The sequence below is a fragment of the Stenella coeruleoalba genome (assembly GCF_951394435.1).
Source record: "Stenella coeruleoalba genome assembly, chromosome: 6".
In the NCBI taxonomy this organism is placed as follows: Eukaryota; Metazoa; Chordata; class Mammalia; order Artiodactyla; family Delphinidae; genus Stenella; species Stenella coeruleoalba.
Genome location: NC_137151.1, coordinates 97,329,331 through 97,355,710, shown reverse-complemented (window position 1 = coordinate 97,355,710; position 26,380 = coordinate 97,329,331). Strand labels below are relative to the sequence as shown.

At 37.5% G+C, this 26,380-nt stretch overlaps 1 protein-coding gene across 2 annotated transcripts in view; it reads right to left on the bottom strand.

The window, feature by feature from the left end:
- The window catches only part of PARD3B (par-3 family cell polarity regulator beta), a 1,038,680-nt gene that overhangs the window by 568,367 nt on the left and 443,933 nt on the right, over positions 1-26,380 (bottom strand). For both annotated transcript variants that reach the window (XM_079924321.1, XM_079924322.1), the window contains exon 4: positions 14,326-14,435. In XM_079924321.1, the coding sequence (XP_079780447.1) occupies positions 14,326-14,435 (110 nt within the window). The remainder of the gene's footprint in view (positions 1-14,325; positions 14,436-26,380) is intronic.

The following is a 26,380-nucleotide window of genomic DNA, read 5'->3' as shown; positions in this document are numbered from 1 at the left end:
TGAAAGAAGCTGGAAAGTGACTTGGAGGGACTGGGTTTGAACTATATTAAAAATGCAGAAATGGCATAATGTTCTCAGAGGTCTATGTGTGCTCTGTTTTAGGCTGTAACGTAGAGATAGCTAAATGCTTTTCATGCTGAATGAAGTCCATTTGCTCATCATTTAACAGTGAATGTAGAAAAGAACAACAAAAAATACTATCTACATTACCTTTTAAAATAATGTATTCTTTCAATACTGCCTTTAAAATATTCTCTCTATAAAAACATCAATCTGTCAGAATCTGAGAATTTGTTCATTTTTCTTTCTTTCTTTCCAGTTGCTTGTCCACTATTTTTATCACTCATTCATTTATTCAGTCAATTATTAAATACCTACCATATGCTAAGTGCTAGGCTACCAAGACAAAAAGCACATTCTCTGCCCTCAGAGCACCTCCACTCCAAAGGAAGGAGGGAAACATACAAATAAAAATGATAAGTGTTCATGATACTGTTCATGGCAGAAGTATGATCCATTCTCATGCAGGGGAGGGGGACCACAGAACTAGAAGGAAAGAGTTGGCTCAACTCCAGGCACAGCAGAGTATGCCTGAGTCAGGGAACCAGTGTGTGATATGAGGGGCACCGATACTGTGCTCTCTAGGTATCTTGTCTCTGGCCTCTGATATTTCGGTCCTGTATTAAATACTGCTCCTCCAAAAATATTTTTGTCATGATCTCAACAAACGCTATGTCATACATTAACAATACTGCTGAAACGGCACCAAACTTCTGCCAGGGAGTAGGGTTTTGAAAAGAGATTTAAAAAGGAAGTGATGTTTTAGCCTGGCCTTAGCAGATGAGAAGGTGTCCGCCATGCAGAGAAGTGAGAAAGGTGATTCAAGGGGGCAGAAGAGCAAGCTAGGGAAACACCAAAGGGCAGGGCTTTCAGAAAAGTACAGGAGATGAATGACACGTTTGAACCATTAGAAATTGCCCTGTTTCTTAATAACCTTCCTTTCCTGTTTCTTTCTGGGTTTTCAATTTAAACAAAATGTTTACAAGGAAGAAAACCATTTCACATCAAGAGAGGAAAACTAGGGATGAATTCATTGATGCAGTTCCAATACTGCTTTAAGAATTGGTCTTTGGAGGGTTGTTTTTTTCTTCTTCTTTTCTTTTTTTTTTCCTTCCCCTCAACCCAAATGGAAAGAAATTGGAAGGGTCTCTATAAACAAAAGACACTCAACATACATTTAACATTTACATACATTTAATGTTCAACTTTGGAAACAGTATTTTTTTCTAGCTGTGTGCTAAATGACTTCCTTAAATTAAAGCTAAACCTGATAAAGGTCAGCTTTTAAAAAACTGACTCTCAGAATTGCTTGTAGAGTCCACGTCACCCTACCACCCTTTCCTCCTTCATGTATGACTCAAATCCAACACATATATTTATTTAACAAACACATATAGTACTTACTATATATTGTAAGAATTTTTACAAATAACCGCTTGTTTATTTCTCAACATGACCCTGTAAGGTAAGTACTGTTATCACTATTTTATAGATGAGAAAAGTGAGACCAAAACAAGGGACGTACTTGACAAAAATCACCCCTTTACTCAGTGGTGGAACTAGATTTGAATGAGGCAGTCAAGCTTATGAGTCCATGTTCTTAACCACTTCAGCCTGCTGCCTCTCAGAATTCTCAGCTCCCACCTACCTCTCTAGTACCTTATGAAATAATCTGAGTTCATAGGGAGGGTGGGAGGGAGGGAGACGCAAGAGGGAAGAGATATGGGAACATATGTATATATATAGCTGATTCAATTTGTTGTAAAGCAGAAACTAACACACCATTGTAAAGCAATTATACTCCAAAAAAGATTTAAAAAATAAAATAAAATAAAAAAATGAAATAATCTGAGTTCAAAGGATGAATCTCCAAGCTGAATTTCATGGGAAATTATTTATGAATATTGTTTCCTCTATTCCACCTACACCTTTTAGAGCCCTTCCAGGCAGATCTGTTTGTTACCCACTCCAGGGATAGTGTCCAACTTCTAGGAAAAGTACCTTTCTCTCATGGAACTCAGAGATTGTTATGGCAATAGATTATAATAATGTCTGATGCACAATTTCACATGGTCAAGCTCCAATCACAAAAGTCCTTTGTGGTTTCCCATTCATTACTGTGTTTCTCAACTCAAACAGATGCAATTCTAGTCTCCAGATCCTGCATGGGTTCTCCATACATGACCAGAGTGAAACTATAATAATAATTGGACCTAATACTGGATTCACATTCATGATGTTAAGAAGCTAAAAATAAAAGCTGTGGCTAGCTCTAGCTTTTGTGTGCATGCATATTAATTTAAATCATTTCCCTTTAATTATATTTAACACACATCAGAAATTTGGTAATTATAAAAGACCTTTAATTATCAACATTCATTATTATCGCTATTATTAACATATATTAAGATCCACAGTCTGCTAAATGCTATACTCAAGACAAAAGGCATTAACCTTGCAATTCCACTGTGTGCAAGAGGAAAGACAATCTTCTTCCAGACGGAGAACAAAATTATACTTGCCTGCCTTGACAAAGAGCCAATGGATGAGTCAGGGATAAAACCTAGTTGTCTCAACCACTAGACAATTGGATAAACAAAGAATGGCTATAAAACTCTGCTGCTAACGCACACCTGAATCTACACTTCCATAAATATTTTTAATGCCTGCATCAGATGTGTGTGTGTGGGGGGGGGGGCACATCTTTCTGCTGCATAGGGATATCTAAATTGTATAAACAGTCAAGCTACTTGAGACCAACTTTACAGTATAAATTGTGGCATCAAATAGAACAATATCATTTTTGGTGGAAAAATAACATGTGAGTATAAAATGATTAAACAACATATATATATATATATATATATATATATATATATATATATATATATATATATATATTTTAGGAAGCACCTCATAAACTGGCTTTGAAGGCAGTTTCAATTAAAGATTGCCCAAAGCAGTTGAGCAATGGCAGCATCTATGGGACAAAGGTATAGACTCTAGGGTGCTACTTCCAAGGTTAACATTTGATTTGAGTGGTAGAATGAAAAGAGGTTACACTTAGGATTACGACATATCTGAAGTAAAATTTCTAGCACTGCTACTTATTAGCTACATAATATGGGGCAAATGAGTTAACTTGTGTGAGCCCTAGCTTCTTCATCTATGAAACAGAGTAAATAAAGTCAAACTTGCAGATTTTTATGGCATGAAATAACATATTTAAATATATATAATGAAGTGTCCACATCTGACATGAACTTAGAACTGAGCAAAGAAAGGCCCTCCCTCCCTGACATCCCGGGTAGTATTACGTGGCCATCTGTTGGCAGACCTAGCATGCAGATTAATGCTACTAAAACTGCAATTAAATTGCTTTGCAATTTAAATAGGCTATTATGTGATAGGAAAATGTACTCCATTCTGTTCTTTATATAAACCTTTCATAAGTGCCCCCTATTCTTTAGGAAAGATATTACGTTCTGGGTATGTGAAAGAAAATTCGATCCACTCACAAGGAGTTCAGAGTCTAGTAAGGGAATTATAAAATGTGGAAAATTATAACATGAGGTAGGAAGAATTATAATAAGGATATGACAGTGTGCCATGGGCAGGACATGGTTAATTAAACAGAGAGAGGTTAGGGAAGGATTAGTGAAAGAAAGACCACTGCACTAGGTTTTGAAAGAAAACTGCATGTTCACTAAGGGGAAAGGGGATGAATGACATTTGTCGTTTGCCTGGCAGAAGAAACAGCTGGGCAAAGACACACAGGATCATTCTGTGCACATGTGAGAAACTGCAGGCAGCATGCTAGAGATGAAGCTAAACATATAGGCTGAGGTTAGGCTGTAAAAAGTAATGCCAAGAAACCAAAAATAAACCCTTGCTCATATGGTCTATGATTTTCAACAAGGATGAAGGGAAAGAATAGTATTTTCAACAAATGGTGCTGAGAAAAGTGGATATTCACATGCAAAAGAATGAAGTTGAACCTTTACCCAATACCACATATAAAATTTAACTCAAAATGGATCACAGACCTAAACATAAGAGTTAAAACTCTTAGAAGAAAACATAGGGCAAAAACTTCACAGCACCGAAGTTGGCAATGATTTCTTGGATACAGCAACAAAGAAACAGGCAACAACAACAACAAAGTATATAAACTGGACTTCATGAAAAATGAATATCTTTGGGGTATCAAAGGACACTGTCAACAGAGTGAAGAGGCAACCTACATAATGGGAGAAAATATTTGCATATCCTCTATCCAAATAAGGGATTAATATCCAGACTATATAGAGAACTCCCAAAACTCAACAACAACAAAAACAAACAACCCAATTCAGAAATGGACAAAGGATTTGAATGGACATTTCTCCAAGAAAGACATATGAATGACTAACAGGCATATGAAAACATGCTCAACATCACTAATCATTAGGGAAATGCAAATCAAGACCACAAGATGACACCTCATATCCATAAGGATGGCTATTTTAAAAAAGCAGAGAATAACAAGTGTTGGTGAGGATGTAGAAAGACTGGAACCCTTGCGCACTGTTGGTGAGAATATAAAATGGTACAACTGTGGAAAACAGTATGGTGACTCCTCAAAAAATTAAAAATTTAATAACCATATGATCCAGAATTTCCACTTCTGGGTATATACTCAAAATAATTGAAAGCAGGGTCTGAAAACAATATTTGTACACTCAACATCCACAGCAGTAATATTCACAATAGCTAAAAGATGGAGGCAACACAGATAATGAATTACAGATAAGCAAAATGTTTCATATACATATTATTGAATGAACAGATAAGCAAAATGTTTCATATACATATTATTCACCCTAAAAAGGAAGGAAATTCTGGCACAGGCTACATGAATAAACCTTGAGGGAACAATGCTAAATGCATTAAGCCAGTCACAAAAACCAAATACTTTATGATTTCACTTATATGAGATACCGAGAGTAGTCAAAATCATAGATACAGAAAGTAGAATGGTGATTGCCAGGGGTTAGGGAGAGGGGGAAATGGGGATTGATTGTTTAATAAGTATAGATTTCAGTTTTGCTAGATGAAAGGAGTTCTGGAGAGGCACGGTGTCCTGGTTGCACAATAATATGAATGTACTTAGTGAAACCTAACCATACATTTTAAAATGGTTACGATGTTAAAAATTGTTATATGTATTTTACTACAATAAAAAAAAAGGCATACCAAGAAATTTAAAATATATCCTGGGAAATGGTCAGTTGCTTCAGGGCAGGAGAAGGACATGGTCAAATTTTGTAAATATATTCAGATATTTATAGGTATACAATAATTTTATTTACGAAATACTGAGGAATCATCTTATACCAGTAAAACCTCATTGGACAATTTACACAACCTTTAACCAAACAATACTTACCTTTAATAAGACTATTCAAATAACATTTTGACAAGATAAATGTATGAACTTTTGATAGGTGTTCTAAAACTGTGGTATAACACTACAGCAATATCAACTGCTTTGGATGACTATCTTTGGATTTTCATAGAACATAGCTGAGTGTCAAACATATTTTATTTAAAAATTAAGAAACATGCGTGATTGACACAGTGACTGAAATTAAAGGCAAAGAAAAGGCGACAATACAATTTCTTTAAGCAAGTCCATCAATTCTGACTTGGGATGATTAAGAATCTGCCTCTTCCTTTTAAAGGGGGATAATCCTTTATGATTTTTACACAAATGCCGCTTACCCATTCTTTGCTTGAAAGGTAGGGAGTTCTGTAGAGAAAGGGGGCTGGAAAGTCAGTTGGAAAACATCAGGGCTACGTCAGTCAGAAAATTGTCAGCCAGTTGCAGGTTAAAAAAGATTTGCTAAAAGTAGTGATGTTTTCACTGGTTCAAGTCTGTCAGAAGGCTTTAGATTCTCCAGTGCCTCACACCAGCAACTTCAAAACTAACTCACTCCAGATGTCCCTATGATCGTCTAATCAGACATCAAAAGCTGTATGGTGACAAGCTCACATGCTGCTTTCGAGGACGCTACATGTTTCCACAAGCGTGAAACACACACAGTAGCTACTTTTAAAATGTGATTCATTTAAATCAGAATTCCATTTTAAAGTACAGAGCTATTAGGAAAGGGGCCACCCTCTTGAGAAAGAGAAAAGTCTTTTAAATGTCTGTACAGTGTCATTCGATGACTAGATTTTGAAAGAAGAAAACAAAATGAAACCTTTACTTCAGAAGAGTTTAGGTTGTGAGGGAAAACAAAATCTCCCATCAGAAGAGATTTCTAAGAATTGCACCATGCTCAGAGGGGGCAGAAAAAAAAAAATCCTTTCCTCTCAATACTGATTGTCTTGTTTCTTCTCAAGGTGAACTTTCATTAACTCTTTCCTTGCCATCAAGCTTCAGTAAACGTCCACAACACAGAAGGTGCATAGAGCAGATCAGAACTTACAGAAGACATGATCCATACCCTTGAGCTTTCACTTTAAAGTAACATGATCTACTTGCACTTTAGTCTACAGGTTTAAGCAGCACTCTCCTCCAAAGAATTTACGTGTGCATATGGAGATGTATGTATGTTTTTATGCTGCTGACTTAGTGTATTTAGCTTTTTAAAAAATACATATTTCTTGATATCATTACCTTGAGCAATAAAGTTTGGTGTTTTGTATAGAAATACAGCCTCATTTCATGAGCACTAACAAATAGTGAGACCTTAAAAGGAAATTTAAAGATGAATTCATACCATACCAATCAAGTGAATAATTTACATCGGGAACCCTGAAGTTGCTAGGTCGGGTGTCTGAGTCCTTAAGAACAACAGGAGTTCATATAGAATTTCTATTTATTATTTCCTATTAGTGACACAAAATTTCTGTGGAAATCATCCATGATGTAAATGATTTTCTCAGGGTCACAGAGTTACTGATGCAATCAGGTAAGTAAAGCTACCTTAAACAGCATCTTTACCAAATTTCAAACAACACTGTCAAATCACATCTGCCCATGCTATGAACATGAGATGCTTATTAGTGTTTTGCTAAGAAACACCTTGTAAATGTTCCCATGCTCTTAAATTAATTCACATAGGAGGATTTTTATTTTTATTTTCTTCCAAATCACTTGAAACCAGAAGAACTTCTTAAAGAAGATGGAATATAAGGAAAAATTTGAAGGGGAAATCTTCAGACATGATGGCTATAAGAGAGGAATCTTGTCCAGAAATTTCTAGTCTAATCAAGGATTTTCTAAGTTCTTTGAACATAGTTATTAGAAAATTAAAAAGCTGTAACTACTGAGATTACTAACTTTTTCATGATAGAACTCACAGTTTTATTACAAAGAGGTAGAACTCAGATAATTGACTCCATTGACTGCCTATTAAATTATTTTCTTTGTTCACATTTCACGGACACTAACAAAATTAGGCTTTATAATGTTTGTCTCTAGAATTATCAAGGTTTGTTCTTTTCCTATAATTCTATTTTCTCAGAATCAACTTCTATGATGGAGTCATTGCTAAAATTGTAAGAAGATGAATCAGGCCTCACTTGAAACTGCTGACTTCAGCCACCCATCCACATCATAAACTCCAAGTGGAGAACTTGTGTTTAAATATCTCTCTCCCCTTGACAACACTAAAAAACACAGGTAACACAGTCCTAAAGCAGAAAATCCTAACCTAAAGCTGTTCAGGGAGAAAAGCAGTATGTATACAGGTAATTTCACAATTTTCACATTTTAATTCATATATAATGTGTGTGTGTATACATCCGTATATATGTATACACATACATACGCACACATTCACACGTCTTTACAAAACAGTTAAAAGTTGCTGAATTGAATTCATTTTGCCCAGCTCAGAAGTAAAAGTTTTAATCATCTAAATCATATTTATGTGTCAGGTACTGTGTCTGGGGGTTTGCATACAAAAATGAATACATCAGCTCATGCCTCTAAGAAGCCCCGTCTTGTAACAGACATGTAAAGAAGCAGTTATATTTGAGTGAGATAAGAGCTAGAGATAGTACACATGGTAATTCCCATGACAGGCTGAGCAGAGTATAGACTAAAGGCAAAGGACATTAATTTTAATGGTTAAAAATACATTATTTGATGATTTGATACTCGCTGGTGCATTGCTAGGCTTAATTGCTTTAGCTCTGGTCTTCACAACCGGGTTGTAAGTTTCCTGAGGACAGGGACCATGCCTTATGCTTTCCGGATGGCACATGGCAGAGGTCATGGACATCTAAGGGATTAATCAATTTATGGTGGCATAAAGCACACTCATTCAATTTTCATTACGCGCAGATCAATCTAAACAGCAAAAGACGACATGTCATGGTTACCTCTTTAATTTCTGAAGCTGGCCTCTGAATAGTGATCCCTCTTTTTAGACTTTCAGTTCTGGACTAGCCCCAAGAAGACCGATGGGAGAGCACTCGCCTAAACAGGGGTCACAATCCCCAGGTTCCTTCATTAGTCATGGCACAGACATTCAGACTGTCGAAATTTGTTTCACCAACTCCTGCAAGGTTTGGTGAAAAACTCTTTCACAGAATAAACTGGGCTTCTAGATTTTCCCCAGCTGAATGTGAGTCTTACAAACGTAACTGTTTCAGAAATTAAGCTGCCTAAAGTTGCCAAACTAAGTAAACATTTGGCCCCATGAAATATTGGATGGCAGCTTTATCTCTTAAAAACAAAGCCATATGAAAACCATCGTTGCAATGTGTCTCCAAGCTCTGGCTTATCAGCACACAGCGTGAACAGCTGGAGTTACAAACACCAGGACTATTATTAAATCACTGTGTCGGGAGGGGGAAAAAAAAAGAAAAACCTTTTGTAGGCTTCAGTATCTCTAAATAATGAGATTATATATTACATGCTATTTCTCCCTCCGTTTCATTCTTCAGTATCCATCTCTCCTCAATGACAATGAATAGAGCCTTCCTTCTAATTTATATCAGAGTCTACAATGATTATTTTGTTCCCCTATTTCTATAGTTGCTTAATTGTATATCTAATGGATAGAAAAACATGATTTGGTCATTCAGAATTTTCAATAATTTCCTATGTTGGATTTTGACAGTCAGCAAGCCACAACCAAAAGTCCTCTGACGTGTCAGTGACAATTTGATGATTTTAATCCGAAAAGCCAAGCTATTTAACTTTCTCTGTAATATTTCAGCAATTCCTTTCACGGATTTGAGAGTGTTTAATCCAGGAGCAACACTGGCTATAATAACTTCAATATACGTGACATCCAAGGGGAAATTCTCCAATCAATACATATATGCAAGACACAAAGAGAATGCTTCTACTCACTGGAAAGATTTTCTCTCACTGGAAGCTACCTGCCATCATCTTTGCCGATGAAATAACAAAAACTCCACAAAACTGATACTGGATACTGTATTTTCACTTTTGATTCCTATTGAAAACACAGGACCACTGGAAAAAGTTCTTCCTCCCAGGGTGTCTTCCCAAGGGGTTGGCGCCCCTTTCCCCCAATCTTACTGCTTTTACGAACTGTGTTGTTACTGACCAAAGAGTTATTTTGGACCTCTCAATGCAGCAACTCAAAAACTTCCATTCATCTGTATATCTTGGATTTACATACTATGTGTTGGAAAGGAAAGGTAATACTATGATGAAACAACCTTAATTATTTAATACACATTTGGAGGACAGCAGCAATTTCCACTTTACTTCCTTATCACTCATCATACTCTGAGAATTGGTGGCTTTCCTATATTATTTCATCCTAAACCCCCCAAAAAAGTGGTTCTTGATCTTTTGTATTCCTTTTAACATTTGATAAGTGACAGAGCCCCTTCAGGAAGTGCACGTGCGCGCGCACACACACACCATGCCATGGCACAAAACTTCAGAGAGTTAACAGACCCTCTGAAACCCACCCATGGAGTTCCAATTTAACAACTTCAAAAACTGCCATGTTATTTTTTGAAATGAAATGTATATATTATAGACACAGACTTAAAAAAACAGCCCAGTATTGTCTTAATTTATTTTGGTGAATCAAGACAAGTAATAGTTTTAGAACAAACAAAGAGAACAACCACAGCATTATAACTTTCAGGAATCTACTTTTTAATGTACTCACCCTGCAGGATCATTTTGCCTTAGGGGTTAAACGTGAAACTATAAACAGTCATTAAAACACAAAACAACCATGGTAGTTAACCGGATATTAAGGGGAAAAAAAAAAATCACATCTGTTTTAGAGTTCCCTTCCAACCGCAAATTCAGGAACATCAATTTCAAGAACCTGGGTTTATGGCTTGCCCGTAAGTCAAGAACACCAGGTTACAATCAAGGCAAGGAAGGTAAGACTGCCCATAAGGGAGGCTCTCACTACAATATCTTGCCCCCAGGATTCTCTTTCTTTGATTCAAAAGCGGTCAGTAGAATTGACTTTTCTACTCCTTGAAAAATAGTCATTACTATTTGCACATCAATAATCATGCTATTCTGATTAACTGGATAGGTTTATGAAAAGAGAAAGAAAGGAAACAAATTCCTGTGCCGTTTATCTGGTGGTACTCTAAGGGACAAGTACTGAGATTTAGTGGCTTTGCAGTATACACAGGATTAGAAGCTTGCAGACGATCTGATTTTTCTAATTTAAACCCTTTTTTAAAAGTCCAACTTGTTTGATGGTGTACATCTTAAATAACCAATACGTAATAACTTCACCAGCCAGAAAACAAGTGCCACTTTTCCAACATTTCAAAAACATATCTCCAGACATCAGAGAAAACTCTCCTCCCTATAGCAAGCCTAATGAAGTACAACTAAAAATAACAATCATCAACTGTGGTTTTAAAGGCAATATTTCAATATAATCAAATGTGTCAAATATTCATCCTTACAGCTTCTTATGCTGTGGGTTGTAAGTAAGTTTCATTTCTTGGGAATGATTGAATATAACCCACTTGGGGCTCTGCCATCTGTGAATTACTTACATATGAACACTCTGTTTAAGAGATGGAAATTTTGTTGTCATTGCCTTTCTTCTTGGATATTGAAATGAAATGCAATTGAACAGAGCTTTTTAAGCAATTATTTTTCATATTCGTTGCTACATGGGTACATTATCACATGTTCCCCACGTTCATGATCGCTTATCAAATCATAGGAATCAAGTATAGTGCTGCTGAAGTGGAGGAGAATCTGAGAGATGGAGAAGAATCCATATTCTCAGATTCTGTACTACCTGGGCTCAGGTCGTTGCCACACAGAACACTCTCTGCAGTGTGCTCCCATGTAAGAGTTGTGGTTCTTATGTCTCCATGGTTTCCTTGAAAGGCTACTCCTCTGATCACTGAACAAACAATACAAGTGACTATAGGGCTATGTGGAGGGTGCCACATAATTTACCATCCATACATGGACACCTCTGAGAGTTAGCGGGGAAACTATTAATAAATACGCCAGAACAACAGGCATGAACTAGGATCGCCCCAGGCAAACCTAATCATACTGTTATCCCAGAGATATCGTGCAACTCAAAGAACTTTCTCCCAAGGGTCTCAAACCATTTCATTAGTGCTATTTCCAATTTTACTTCGGTCTAGAGCTACTCTGTCCAAAAGGAATACAATGTGAACCACAGATGTAATTTTTTAGTAGCCATTTTTTTAAAGTAAAAATAAATAGGTGAAAACAATTTAAATATGTTTTATTCTATCCGGTTTACCATAGTATCATTTCAATGTGTAGTCAGTACAAAATTATTAACGAGATCTTTTACATTACTTTTTTCGTATTTCAATCTTTGAAATCTAGTGTTCATGCCACACTTAAAACACATTTCTCATACTCAATAGCGACATGTAGCCAGTGGCTATGATATTGGACAATCAGGTCTGACCAGCCCACGAGTTAGGATGTGCAGGGATAAAGGAACAGAGTTATAATACATACATACACACGCGCACACACGCACACACACACAAACACACCCACAAACACACACACACGCAAACTGCATTTTTCTTCTAGGTAAAAAATAGACACGCCTAAATGTCTTCACTTACTAACTTTACACTTGCCTGGGGTGATCCAGACCTTAGGGCAGGTAAACACTCACCTGGCAGATTCTTTGGGGGAGCAGAGAGAATATCTGAGTTAGAAAAGTTGGGTAATTGCTGAGAATTTCTAGGACTTTTTCCAGACTAATATTAGTCTTGCGTCCAACACACATACGCTGAGCACCTTCCATGTACTTAGGACTAGAGAAAGAAAGATAAACAAGGTACAATGCCTGCTCCTTGTAACGTTAAGGATTAAAGTTTGCATGAAGATTATTTTACAATTGAGATAAGAGAAGCCTAGGATGTGCCATTATTCTGTGGCAAGGCAAGGACCAGATTTTCCTCTTTGAGTCTCAGGTCTGAACTTCATCATCCACAGAGAACTCTGGGAGGGAAGGAGGAAATGTGCTTTCCCTTCTACTGTTGATACACAGGGACTGACCCACGTTTGATAACTTGCATAGGTTAGGTAAAAGGATTTTCGGTGCCAGCATTTCTTCTTGAATTAGAATTTGCATTTTTGCTAGTAATAATATACCTCCCTCTCCAAACACCCCAACTTGGAACTCAACAATATATTTTGGTAAGGATACAGAATCTAGCAGAAAGATAGTAGCCCTCATTTCCTCTAGGGCAAGCTATATTGTTGTATTTTCAATTGGTCTCAACACAGAGCCTAAGTGATAGAAACACAGACCTAATATTGGTGGGGTTTCTGCATGTAAATCATGGTAACACAGATCACACTTTTGTTTCAGGGTGTATTAATGTCATAAAAATAAGCAGTGAATTATACTTTTTTCTCTTTTATGTAATTCTTCTTGTTTTTATAGTCCTTCTCTTCCTCCAATCCAATATATTCAGGCTTAACATGGTCTCAATCAGTGGGCATTAAACACACACACACACACAGCATACCACATACTGGTTCTGTTTGTACTCATCATTAGAACAGAACACACACACCTGATTTTTACTAAAGTAATGTTCCATTAAATATGTTTCTTTATAAGGATGGGAAGTGAGAAAACATTACATCTAAACTACTTTCGGGACACTCCCTTGCTTACCAAAAGAAACATGCCCAAATATTGCTGCAAACCTATGAGTAACTACCCCATGATTTATTATGGTGACTCCTACCTCACACACATTAACACTGGTTCTTGATAAGAATATTTTATACCAAACTGGGAGAATCCACTTAGCTCATTTAGCATCTCTACATACCAAAAATGTTGCTTTTTTTCTGAAGGCACTATACACAGTGAGACTTAAAATGGAGAAAAGACTCGCTTTTAGGAGACTTTTAAATATGGTTACATTATTGAAGATCACCTATTGCAGTGATACGCAGCCATTATCCAAAATCTAACTCTCAGGCTATTTCAGAGGATGAACCAAAATTACAAATCTTCAAAGCAACTCAGGACTTAGCAGAAAAATCCCACAGCTCCATATGGAAGGAGAGCATTGTCTCTTCAGGAAACTATTCTCCACTTAACTTCTCAATTCTAAGTAGAGCATTTATAGGTATACCTGGGTTTAAGCACTTTTGGTATATAATTTTATTTTTCCTTAATTTGAATGTTGAGATCTAGAAACCCAGTCCTGGTACCACATGTCTACGATACTGGTAGCCTGAAACTCTATCACCATTCGCCATGGTATGGCTTATGACTTCACAAAGCACTGGATTGTATTAACATACTGAAAATAGATAAACTATCTCGGAGCATTACGAAGAAGGATGGGAAACCCAACAGTATAGTGCGCTGGTTAAGAGCATAGGTTCTGGAGCCAAACCACCTGGGTTAAATTCTTGGCTGTGCCACTTACTAGCTGTGACCTCTGACAAATCACTAAACCTCCTTCTGCCTCAATTTCATTTTCAGTGAAATGGAGACAAAAACACGTTTGTGCTTTGATGTGGAAGCATAGATGACTTCATGTAAAGCCCTTTTAACAGTGCTAGGCACAGAATTGGTGCTCTGTAAATAACAGCTATCACTATAACTATATACTAGCAATAGCTCATGCTACTTATTATTATAACTAACACTATGTATCCTACCAAAAGCTCTAATTCTCCACTTACTTAAGACAGCAAAGTCCCAGTTAGTTTATGGGTAAGGCGCTTTGATCTTTCATTAGGAATGCAAACGGCAGGATACCTACTGGAATAACAGGTTTCAGACTCTGGCCACTGGGGTGTGAAGCGCTTGGCCTGGCATCAGCAGGTGGGCTTGGCGCTGGGTCACTGCTTCTCCTCACCAGCAGCGGAGTGCCTGTAGGACAAAACAAGAGGTGAGAGGTCAAGAATGCCCTGGGGGGAAGAGAGGGCATGGTACAATGCAATTTAATTAAAAAGGTTTACAACATGCTTTTATGTAAAAACATTCTATTTCTAAGGATGCCTATAAATTAATCCATTTAATGATCTTTTGTCATCTATTTATAGAACGACACATGGAAACAAAATCTTTCAGCTCTCAGCTTTCCCCACTTGCATTTCAAAACAAGCCATTCTACTTAACAGAAAACTCTTAGGCAATGCAAAAGTTGACAGTGTACAACTGAAAACTGGTCCAGAAAATATATTTGAGTATTAAAATGAATGATTATCCAGCAGACAAGTGAATAGGTTCACACAGTCAGTGCAATTTGCTATTCAGGAGAGCTAGAAGTATAGTTATTACTGCCATTTGGAGCTTCCCAACTCTTTTGAATGATGATACACACTGAAATAAATTACTTGCTGGGGTTATAGCATTAATGTCTATTTAAGAACACAAAGAGATGGTTTCATTCTCCTCCTTTTCTCCTAAAGTAGATAAAACTGATAAAGAAAATAAGTTAGTTCTTTTAAAAATATATCCTGATTTCTTTTTAATAACGAAAGCTTCCACTATTAAATATTTGAGTCAGTTATTAAATTCTGAAAACAGATCATACTATTAGAAAGTTCAAATGAAATTCAACCTTAGCAGAGAGGGTGGCCCAGCTACTCAGCCTGCAATTAGGCCGAAAAGAATTTGTTTCGTACACAATTGGTCACTATAGAAGAAACTCTCAAAAAATCTGTTTGTGACTTAACAATCGCTCTCTTATAAAAATTAACTTTCTATTTGTGTGCCTTTGGGGAAAAAAGAAACAGTGGAAATGCAATCCTCTGTTTATCAATATTCTAAAAGTAATTCCCCAACTCCCGAGCTATTGCAGTTTAAAATAACATTTTTCATACCTCATTTTATATGGTACAGTTATAAAAAGTGAATCCATTTTAAAGTTATTTACAAATCTGATTTTTCTATGTGCTACAACATCCTTATTCTGTGAACAAAACATAGAATTGCTAATACTTTTCACCCTGATTCGGTTAGAAATTGATTCTTAAAAAATAACTTATAATAAGAAATGAATGTGCTACTGAGGAGGAAACACTATGCCAAAAGGTATTATAAAGCCCAAGTTCACATTCCATTATTTATTTTTTATTAATAGATACTTCACTACATTATTCCCCACCTCCATCTAAAACTTTTTAAGTATAGCTGATTAACCATAACATGCTGGTTTCAAGTGTACAGAAGAGTGACTCAGCGTTTTTGCAGATTCTGTTCCATTATAGGTTATTACAAGCTACTGGGTATAATTCCCTGTTGTATACAGTATATCCTTGCTGCTTATCTATTAAATATATATTAGTGTGTATCTGTTAATCCCGTACCCCTTATTTGCTCCTCCCCACTTCCCTCTCTGCTTTGGTAACCACAAGTTTGTTTTCTATATCCATGAGTCTGTTTCTCTGTTGCATATACATTCAGTTGTATTATTTTAAAACATTTCTTAAGCAAGTGACATACCAATAGTTCTATGGTTGGCAATTATTCTCTGAAAGAAATATTAAAAACAAAAAAATAAGAGGAGTAAAAGTAAGAGAAAGTACCATAAAATCTTAGACAATAGAGTCCCAGTTCCACACCAATATGTTTCTCCCTCCTTCAGGTGATCTAAAGACTAAGCCTCTCAGGTTAAGCCCCTGAATTACCATCAACACAAAGTGAACCAGCCAGTCTAAACGCAATATCCTCAGAAGCAGCCCCATTGCCTTTAAAATTAAACAGAGAATGAGGCCAACTCCATGAAACTCTGGTTTGTTTCCAGAGTTTTAACCCGGACTAGTACACTGCAACAGTCAACAATATCAAATTGGAAAAAGACAAACAAATAAAAAACATGTTAAACCTGTATGGGATACCGAGGTCACAAAATACGTTGATTTAGAGGCACAGAAATAAATATTTCAGTGACTGACAATTTCAGTTACGTTGTTTTTTCAGCTGAGTCATGTACATATATACATATACATATATATATACACACATATACAGAATGTGTGTGTGTGTGTGTTGGTGAGGGGAAAGAGAAAAGGAGGGTGAAAGAAAGACATTATTCTTGGGTAACAAATACATTCTTCTCAAATAAGCCACACTATATAGTTTTCCTTCAACTCTAAAGACATGACTGACTCTTTACTTACTGTCAGTATCTGTTGTTTTAATAACAAAATGTTAAATTATTTAAAACATAATTTTATAATAGCATGTATTTGCATTTCTATAATCAATCAATATGCCACAGTATTATAGGGTGTCTCCCAGAAGATGACAGTTCAGTTTTGTACCAGTGGACCAACTATTTGGAAGATTAACAAACAAACAAACTGTAAAGCAGCTAGATCTTTTTTTTTTTAACTTTTTATTTTATATTGGAGTGTGGCCGATTAAAACAATGTTGCGATTGTTTCAGGTGCAGAGCAAAGTGATTCAGCCATACATATACATGTATCCATTCTCCCCCAAACTCCCCTCCCATCCAGGCTGCCACATAACATTAAGCAGAGTTCCCTGTGCTATACAGTAGGTCCTTGTTGGTTATCCATTTTAAATACAGCAGTGTGTACATGTCAATCCCAAACTCCCTAACTATCCCTTCCCCTGACCCTTCCCCTCTGGTAACCATAAATTCATTCTATAAGTCTGTGAGTCTGTTTCTGTTTTGTAAATAAGTTCATTTGTATCATTTATTTTTAGATTCCTCATATAAGGGATATCATACGATATTTCTCTTTCTCTGTCTGACTTACTTCACCCAGTATGATAATCTCTAGGTCCATCCATGTTGCTGCAAATGGCATTATTTCATTCTTTTTAATGGCTGAGTAATATTCCATTTGTATAGGTGTCCCACATCTTCTTTATCCATTCCTCTGGTGATGAACATTTAGGTTGTTTCCATATCTCGGCTATTGTAAAGAGCACTGGAATGAACACTGGGGTGCATGTATCCTTTCAGACCATTTTTTACTATATGCCCAGGAGTGTGATTGCTGGGTCATATGATAGCTCTATTTTTAGTTTTTCAAGGACCTCCATACTGTTCTCCATAGTGGCTGCACCAATTTACATTCCCACCAACAGTGTAGGGGGGTTCCCTTTTCTCCACACCCTCTCCAGCATTTATTGTTTGTGAACTTTTTTTTTTTTTTTTTTTGTGGTACGCAGGCCGCTCACTGTTGTGGGCTCTCCCGTTACAGAGCACAGGCTCCAGACACGCAGGCTCAGCGGCCATGGTTCACGGGCCCAGCCACTCTGCGGCATGTGGGATCTTCCCGGACCGGGGCACGAACCTGTGTCCCCTGCATCGGCAGGCGGACTCTCAACCACTGTGCCACCAGGGAAGCCCATGTTTGTGGATTTTTTTGATGATGGCCATTTTGACAGGTGTGAGGTGATACCTCATTGTAGTATTGATTTGCATTTCTCTAATAATTAACAACATTGAGCATCTTTTCATGTGCCTCTTGGCCATCTGTATGTTGTTTTTAAACGTACTGCCAACTCATCAGGAATAAGTTTTTTTACCTCTACTTTTCTGTATTCCATACTTAAATGTGTCCTGTTGAGTCACTTAATTTCTCCTTGGCTGTCTCCAATGAGCACCTTTAAATAGGAACTGCTGTCTCAGAGAGTTTTAAACAACCTTTCACATGGTGATTTAAAATCTATTTTTTTTAATTTAATTTTTTTTTTTTTTTTGCAGTACGCGGGCCTCTCACTGTTGTGGCCTCTCCCGTTGCGCAGTGCAGGCTCGGCGCCCATGACTCCTAGTTGCTCCGTGGCATGTGCGATCTTCCCAGACAGGGACAAGAACCCGTGTCCCCTGCATCGGCAGGCGGACTCAACCACTGCGCCACCAGGGAAGCCCAAAATCTAATTTTTAAATTCCAAGCCCCATCTGAAGGTGAGACTGAGTTATACTTTAAAGACAAGGAAAGATACATCCTACTGTATAAGAGAAAGTAATCAGAAGTACTGAAGATGATTTGGGCAAATCCTTGGATATATACATATAATAGGGTAAAAGGCACATCTGGCTGAAATGAGAGGGAGACAACTACATTTGGTTTTTGGAAACTCCTGGGGGTGGGGGACAAGGGGGTGTACATAAAATATAACCTCTGCACTGAAGGAGTTTATAACCTAACAGTAAAGATCAGACACTAAGAACTACAGTGTTGGGACAGTGGAGAGGACCTGGGCTTTGGAATCAAATAGACTGAACTTCACCTCTCCTTGCTCTGAGACACTGGACTGCTTTGTGATACAGTCTCATCATTTATAGCCTGATGATAACATCACATCACAGAATTAATGGAAAGCTGAAATAAAATAAGACATGCATGAAACATGGTACTGTCCAATACCTAATTTTCACACAGGAACCACTTCCTCCCCACATATACACACATACACAAGAAAAAGGAGGTTATAGCACTTGCTAATGTTGTGAGCAGTGTTACCTTGTCTGCTCAAAAAAGCTGAACTCCTGAAAGTCAAGTGAATTTTCTTGGAATACTATGTAAATGAAAATCGTAAAACATAATTCTGTGTAAAATCAGGTGTAGCCTTAGAAGCTTACAAATCTAAGCTTCTAAGAAAAACATGATGAGGTAGAAAGGAAGTTCAAAAATGGGGAAAAAAATACTACCCATTGGTATTTTTCAGCTGAGAAAAGACGCATTAGATTTTAGAAGCAAAAGCCCTCAATTCAGCTCAAGGAACAGTATTATTCCTTGATATCATAGTTTAAAAGTCACTGGTTGCAGAGCCCAAATAAAATAAGAAATATTAAGACTAAAGCATAAAGTCTTATACAACTGCGTTATGTTTTCCCACTCAGTTAAATACTTGAGGCCCCACTATGCATCAGCCTACACAAAGGGTGGATGATATTAAGGTGAATAACCATGGTGCTTGTTCTAAGCATATCTTTTAAAGAAGGAGATGGGACAAGAACACTTCAGTATACAGAAAAGTAGGTCCCATTGTAGTGTTCCAGGGGAGTTAGGTATGGCTTATTGGAGAACTCAATAACGAAGGGAGCCCAGAGGAGGGTCACCTAAATCCAGTTTGGGGAAAAGAATTTTTAAAGAGGCACCAGCTAGTTAAAAGGCTCAGATTGGCACATCAATGAAACATGGAAGATATAAAGGCCAACACAAATTTAAGGTGTTATCTACATAAACAAAGGTGGCTGTCTCTTTGGTATAAATGGTGCACACACACACCCCTGGAGGGACTGCTTTCCCCGTTTAGAGGATGCGCTTGGGAAGAAATCAGCTCGAATGCCAGATGGTGTGTTATATATGAAATTCTGTTTGGGGGGTTTTGAAAGATGCCTCAGAAAGATAGGCAGTTATAGAGACTGGAACCAAGATCCAGAAGAATCATCATATCATGATGCAGTGGGCAGAGAAAACAAACAACGGGTTTAAACACGAGTCCCGTGTCAAACGTCACAAAGGCACAAGCTCTAAGTTGCAGGGTGAACAGGAGCAGGGATTTATTTAGGAATGGTTAATGATTCTCCTGAGCAAAATCAAACAGGCAGCTTGTCATCAACACTGATGCTATTTCATCCTAGGGTGATGGACACCGGGAAAGCTTTAGGGGGTCCCAGTTAAGACACTGACAAGGCATTCTGTGAGAAGTGGGAGGCCCCAAGCACGAAGAGGCTGGGAGAGCGATGTGAAGAAAGAGGGACTCAGCAGTCACAGGCAAAAATGGAGTAAGAAACTAGAGAAGGACACAGGAGAACTTAGCAATGACTAAGTTCATTGACTAAGTTCGATGACATACAAAGCAAAGGAGGGGGAGCGTCCGAAAGAAACCTAAAACCATTCTTACATTTCTTGCTTGAGGAAGAACAAGCAATAGGGAGGTTTTAGCAACTGTTATGATTTGTTTCAGAAAAACAACAACAACAGCAAAAAACAAAAACCATGAATCTTCGCCCACTGAAGGTTAGAATGATTTGCTTTTAATCTAAGATGTCTTGATATGCATGAGAAATTAAAGACTAGATTTTCGGGCCTTCATAAAGGTGAGTATGAAGTTCATACTGGAAATCATATTGGCTTTCAGAATGAGTGATGGGGACAAACACAAGGTAAACAAAGGAAAACAGGAAGAATCAGCACAGGCCTACGAATGGCACTGCATGCAAACTAATGAGAAAACCAGAATTTTTATTCCCAAAGAATCTTCAGAGGATTTTCAGAGTGTATCTAGAATGACGTGTGGTTAACAGAGACACAGAGGTGAGTCTAGAGGAGAGGTGGGGCGGAAGGGAGGAGAAAGGAACTGGAGTTGACACGATAAACTATTTTTGTGCAAAGAGGGGTAAAGGCTGGTCTTTGTAGAGATTCAGTTTTCCTTTGCTCTGAAGGATTACTTCTGTGCTATTGAATTAGCAGGTCACCAAAACACCTAGTTTGAAGAAAGAAAACACACTCTCCTTCCAATGCTACTTACACTTAGGATAAATAACAAAACAAATATAGATGGGGGAAAAGGCTGTTGAAATACACCTCAACTGGTAAATATTTCACTTGATGAAAATACATTGCAGATGGTTAACATATTTAGGGACTTAAAAAGAGATAAAGAGCAAAAGAAATGCTCTGCCAGGTAAGCGATATTAGTAGTATATTAATAATATTAACAGGATGCATTAGCTGTATCTCGGTTTCATACAGTACATTTCCATAACAGACTTTGTACCTAGTCAGTACCTGGAAGAATGCCTTTTAATTATCTCGAACTTCAACACTTGTTGAATGCATCTGGCATTACAGTATGGAGATGTCCTTCAGATATACGGTGCAAAAAGAGCGAGTGTGAGGAAACCTGCCTTCTAAAGGTGGTCCTGGCACTACATGCCCCCCAGGAGACAGCTGAGTTGTACCTCGGAGTCCAAGTCCTCTGCGTTAACTAAGGAAGCATGTTGGATAAGCTATACCAAAGGCCCTTCCAGATCTGAAAAGAGACAGTTCTGTGAGTTATAGAGCCAATAAGGAAATTGAAGTCCAGAGAAATTAAATTCCTAAGTCTTTTGGACTTGATTTCTACTCCAGTTTTATCCACGTGACACTTTTCCATTGTGGGGTCACAACTTTACATGGGTGAGCTCATGGAAGTAAGGGGGATGATGTCTCTTCAATGTGGTAGCAATTCTCTTCATCGAAAAAGGTCAGCAGATGGAAAGACTCGGATAGGAAGATAAAATGAAAGGGTGCTGGGAACTGAGTAACTAAAAGGCGAATACCAACCCATAGTCACATGGGCATATCTGGCAAGATGCTTGACTCCACTAGTCAAGGCCTACCAGCACCTCTCTCAGAGGGCATGGTCTCTCTTGTAAATGATTTAAATATCCTTTTCCTATTAACCCTCAAATACCTCAATTAAAAAAAAAGAGAGATTAGTGAAAGTGGTACATCATTTGCTTTTGGAGACAACTAGGGTGTGTGTGTGTGTGTGTGTGTGTGTGTGTGTGTGTGTGTGTGTGTGTGTGTGTGTGTGTGTGTGTGTGTGTGTGTGTGTGTGTGTGTGTGTGTGTGTGTGTGTTTCGTGGGCATGAGATAGGGTTTTTCCACTGATGCCTAACAAACTCCCCTTCACTGAAACCTATAAAACAGATCGGTAATGATATCAATAGCAACGCAATTTATGGTAAAGTACCGGAGAAGACATCACTTTCACTACAGGAGTGCCTGACCAGGTCTGGTGCCTGGCCTGTGATGAATGCAGCAGCTGTGACATGCTTTCCGACACCGTGATGGAAAAACCACATGAGAGAAACCAAGTCACATTTTAGCAGAATTTTAGCTGTCCAAATACTTTACTCTTAAATATCACTCCATTAGAAAAGAGACTCCCAGTATTGCCATTAAAGGAGCAAAGAAGTTCAAGTTGACTAACAGTGCTGTTTTTCTTTCATTTTGGATTGCGAACCCCCAGAAAAGCCTGTTCAACACACGATGGAACAAACACAAGCAATTCACACAACAGTCTAGCAACACAATAATTATGAACGAGCAGACACATGATAAGATATCTTCTGGTATTTGGAAAGCTGCTTAAAGAGGAGGGTCACTGCTATAAAAACAAGTGAGGGGGTTTGTAACTGACTTTTACCGGGAATTATACTTTTCTCTGAAGATTGTGATGCCTCCAATTGGAACTATATTGTTGCCGCATTCCTGAGGGTATATGCGTTCTCTCCTATTGAAGTGTTCACATTTTATCCAGTTGATATATACAAATCTACAGTTTTTCCTATTGTTTAAACCACATCGCAGTATCAATTTTCTCATGCTATTGAAAGTCAGTTAATGCCAAGTCTTAGACGTGCACTACGTCTCAAGTGTTATATTAAGAACAATGACAAGCAATAAAAGGACAAAGCACACTGTATTTTGGCAACGCCGATGGAAGAAATTCAAAAGTGGTCATTTTAGGTTAAGAGTAAATTCAAATGATTTAAATAAAAGAACACTGCCAAGTTACAGTGAAGGTTCAACAGAAGCAAAGGCCCTGGTCTCTGAACGGTATACACTCTAGAAAAAGCACAAAACATTAACAAACAAATAAAGATACCTGAATTAATGACTCCAACTAAAGGCTCCAGAATCATAGAGGTGAATGGAAGGGATGTGAGACATGCAACATGAACCACCCATTTCTTGTTCTGGCATTCAAGGACCTAATGGGTTTCCCCCAGTCTACCTCTCAGATTACATCTTGCACTGCATTTTTTGCCATGCAGTATCCGCCAAACGGGACTACGTGTCATTGCCTACGAACGTCTTGCAGACTCTGACCTCAGCGTGCATGCTGCTTCTACCCCCTAAATTATCATTCTCTACTACTGCAATCAGTTGTAATCCTGTCCATCCTTGAAGGTATAAAGATCTCTACTTCCTTGTAACATCTAGATACAGATTTGCTGGGGGGGCTAATGAAGCCTAACTTCAGGGGCCCTCACAAGCTCCCAGGTAGAACCTTAGCAACATGAGCACATGATTAGATGACTTTGTAAATTTTACCTAAGTAAATAGCTTAATTGCAATAGGTTAATTCTGTTATCTCTTTCAACTCTGATGTCCCCTCCAGCATACTGTCCCTTCTGCTGGGTGAACTTAGAGTGGTCAAGAACATTTCCAGATTCAGTTAAGTGAGTTGAAGATACATTTCATCAGAATAAAGTGGACTATATATATTTGTGTGGTTTATAGACACTTCTATGTATAGTTCTATGCCGGTCCTCTTGGAGGAATATAGGTATATCCCTCTTACCCACTATGTTGGTTTATCCAGCTTCACGATACAAAAGTACAAGGCCAGGTGACATAATGAAATGACTGGGCTCTTTTTGCACCCAGCATTGGAAGAGTGTGGGTGCTGGAAGATAAGACTTGAAATGTATAAAGCCAGGAGCTAGTCTAAGGAAAATTCACTCACTCCATGTACAAAATTATATGTAATTCAGTAATCAGATAATTCAGTTCTCACTGATATCTTGACAAATGGGAAGTCCTCTTCTATATGGAATATATTTGAAAACGTAGCATAGAATTAAAATTCCTATGCTAGCAAGACACAAACCTGTAGCCATTTCACAGATTACAAGAATGTATGCAGCCCCATGTTTATATATCACATATACTATTTAAACAAAAAACATTATTACCATACTACAGCCAAGACTGAATTCTGTTTATTCAGTGTATAAAAAAATCTTACATATGAAGAGATTATTAAAGATTATGCAGTCAAAACTGTAGAAAAAAGTTATTTTAAGCATTAATTAAGATACAGTCAATTAATATATCATTAATAAAATATTTTTTCATATTTTCAGACATCTTTAGTATATTAGCTTTATTAATTTTTCAAAAAATGTTGGAATTTTTTTCTCATTTTGAATTAGCAGTCATTTATACTTTTGTATGTAAAATCTATGTTCCTTTTCTTAAATAGTAATCTCCCCAAGTTTCATACCTGAGAGCCCTACAAAATGTGGATCTGCTTCTGTGCTTTTTTAGGGTATATCACATCCTGTTTTGTCTTATCTGTAACGGTGTATTTTTTCTTGTCTCCCCTTAATTTATTCATTGAATGCTTAAAATATACTAGGCAGTCTTCTAGGCATTCTGGATACAACAGCACACAACACACAAAGGTCTTAATCTTGTAGTGCTTGTAAATAGCTGAAGGAAGGCAGATAATAAACACGTACACAAATAAATGTGGGCATTTAAGACAGATAGGGATAAAGCAAGTTCTTAAACAGGGATATGAGCGAGAGAGAGAAAGTGATGGTGGGGGGAGAGTAAGGTAGGGCAACATTACATTGTAAGCTCTTTGAGAGCAAGCAATTCGCCCCAGTCAATCACTTAGGATCCCTAGCAGAGTGGGTACTTAACAGATGCCTGCTGAATTGAACTAAACACAGTAAGAGGAACAAAGATCAACCTCTAAATTCAGAAATCTTTGGATTCTGAAATGTCTCAGTCAAGGGAATTTTTTGGGGTCGTGAAAAGGGTCTATGCCCCCAATAAGTAAATAAATTGCTACTGTCACGTTTGTTTCACTCCACCTAACACTTTTTTTCTTCAGCATCAACATTTATTTTAAAACAAACACTATCACACTAATGCAGCATATGTTATCACCCTTGCAACTTAATGATTAATGAGCATAAAAGTGACATCAACACCAATGTTAAATAATTCCAGTAGAGGCTCTAAAATATTAACTACAATCTTATCAGTTACTGTAGCTTACAAAGGGATCTATTGCCTGTTGATCTTTCAATTCTCTCTAGTTTACAGTCTTAACATCCTTTATATTTATGAATAATCTATATTCATAAGATTTATGGCAACCTATGGAAGAGGTAGAAGGAAAATAGTCGAGTTTACTTGAAAAGATTCTTTGGGAGAGTTGATTTCTAAACAGAATTTTGAAATGTGTAACATATATGAATTGATAAACTGGTATAAAATGATGACTCAGATATTTATAGTAGGCAGAGGGGCATATGATTTTAGAGGCCAGAGATGGACATCCTTGCACAGGTACTGATAATATTTGCTCAGCTAGAAAACAGGCATGATCCAAGTAAGTAGAGGTGAAAGTGACTGAGTGATCTAGTTAGAAGAACATTACTAGAAGGTCTTAAAATGGGAGAGTTTTACTTTAATCGCATTTGAATAACACTGTGGCTTCCAAAGGGAGACCATCTACAGCATTTTTTTTCAAGTGTTGAAGAACTGATTAAAATACATTTTGGAAAGACATTTGTAGATTATAAATATATGAAACATGTTGACTAAAAGATTAAGCGGAGTTATCTTTTCCAAATGGTTTCTTTAGTAATTCCCCTATAAAAACCATAAAGTGTATTTGGATATGTGTACAGTGGAGGAGGTTTGGACTTGGAAGGACTGTTTGATTCAGCGTGGAGCACATTTGGGATGGTTCATTAGGGAAGTGATGTTGGTCTGTAGGAAGTGTTTATGGAACCTTTCTTTTGTCCTAGATTTTAGGCCACAGCTCCCACTGAGTTGAGAACAGCCTCTGAAAGTCTACTTCACTAGTTCCTTACAAGATGAGGAAGGGGAAAATCAAGCAGTGCCTTCAGGCCGTTGAGCTGCAGTTGCAAACAATTACTGGCAACATCAAAGTACCAAATTCAAATCACCAAGTCCTTCATGATAGATGAGAAACATCCATAAGTCAAGTTAAGGCATTGTGGGCACAAATCTATATGATTTATCAGCTGCATTTGAAACCTCTGATCATCACATTTTATTGGAGTA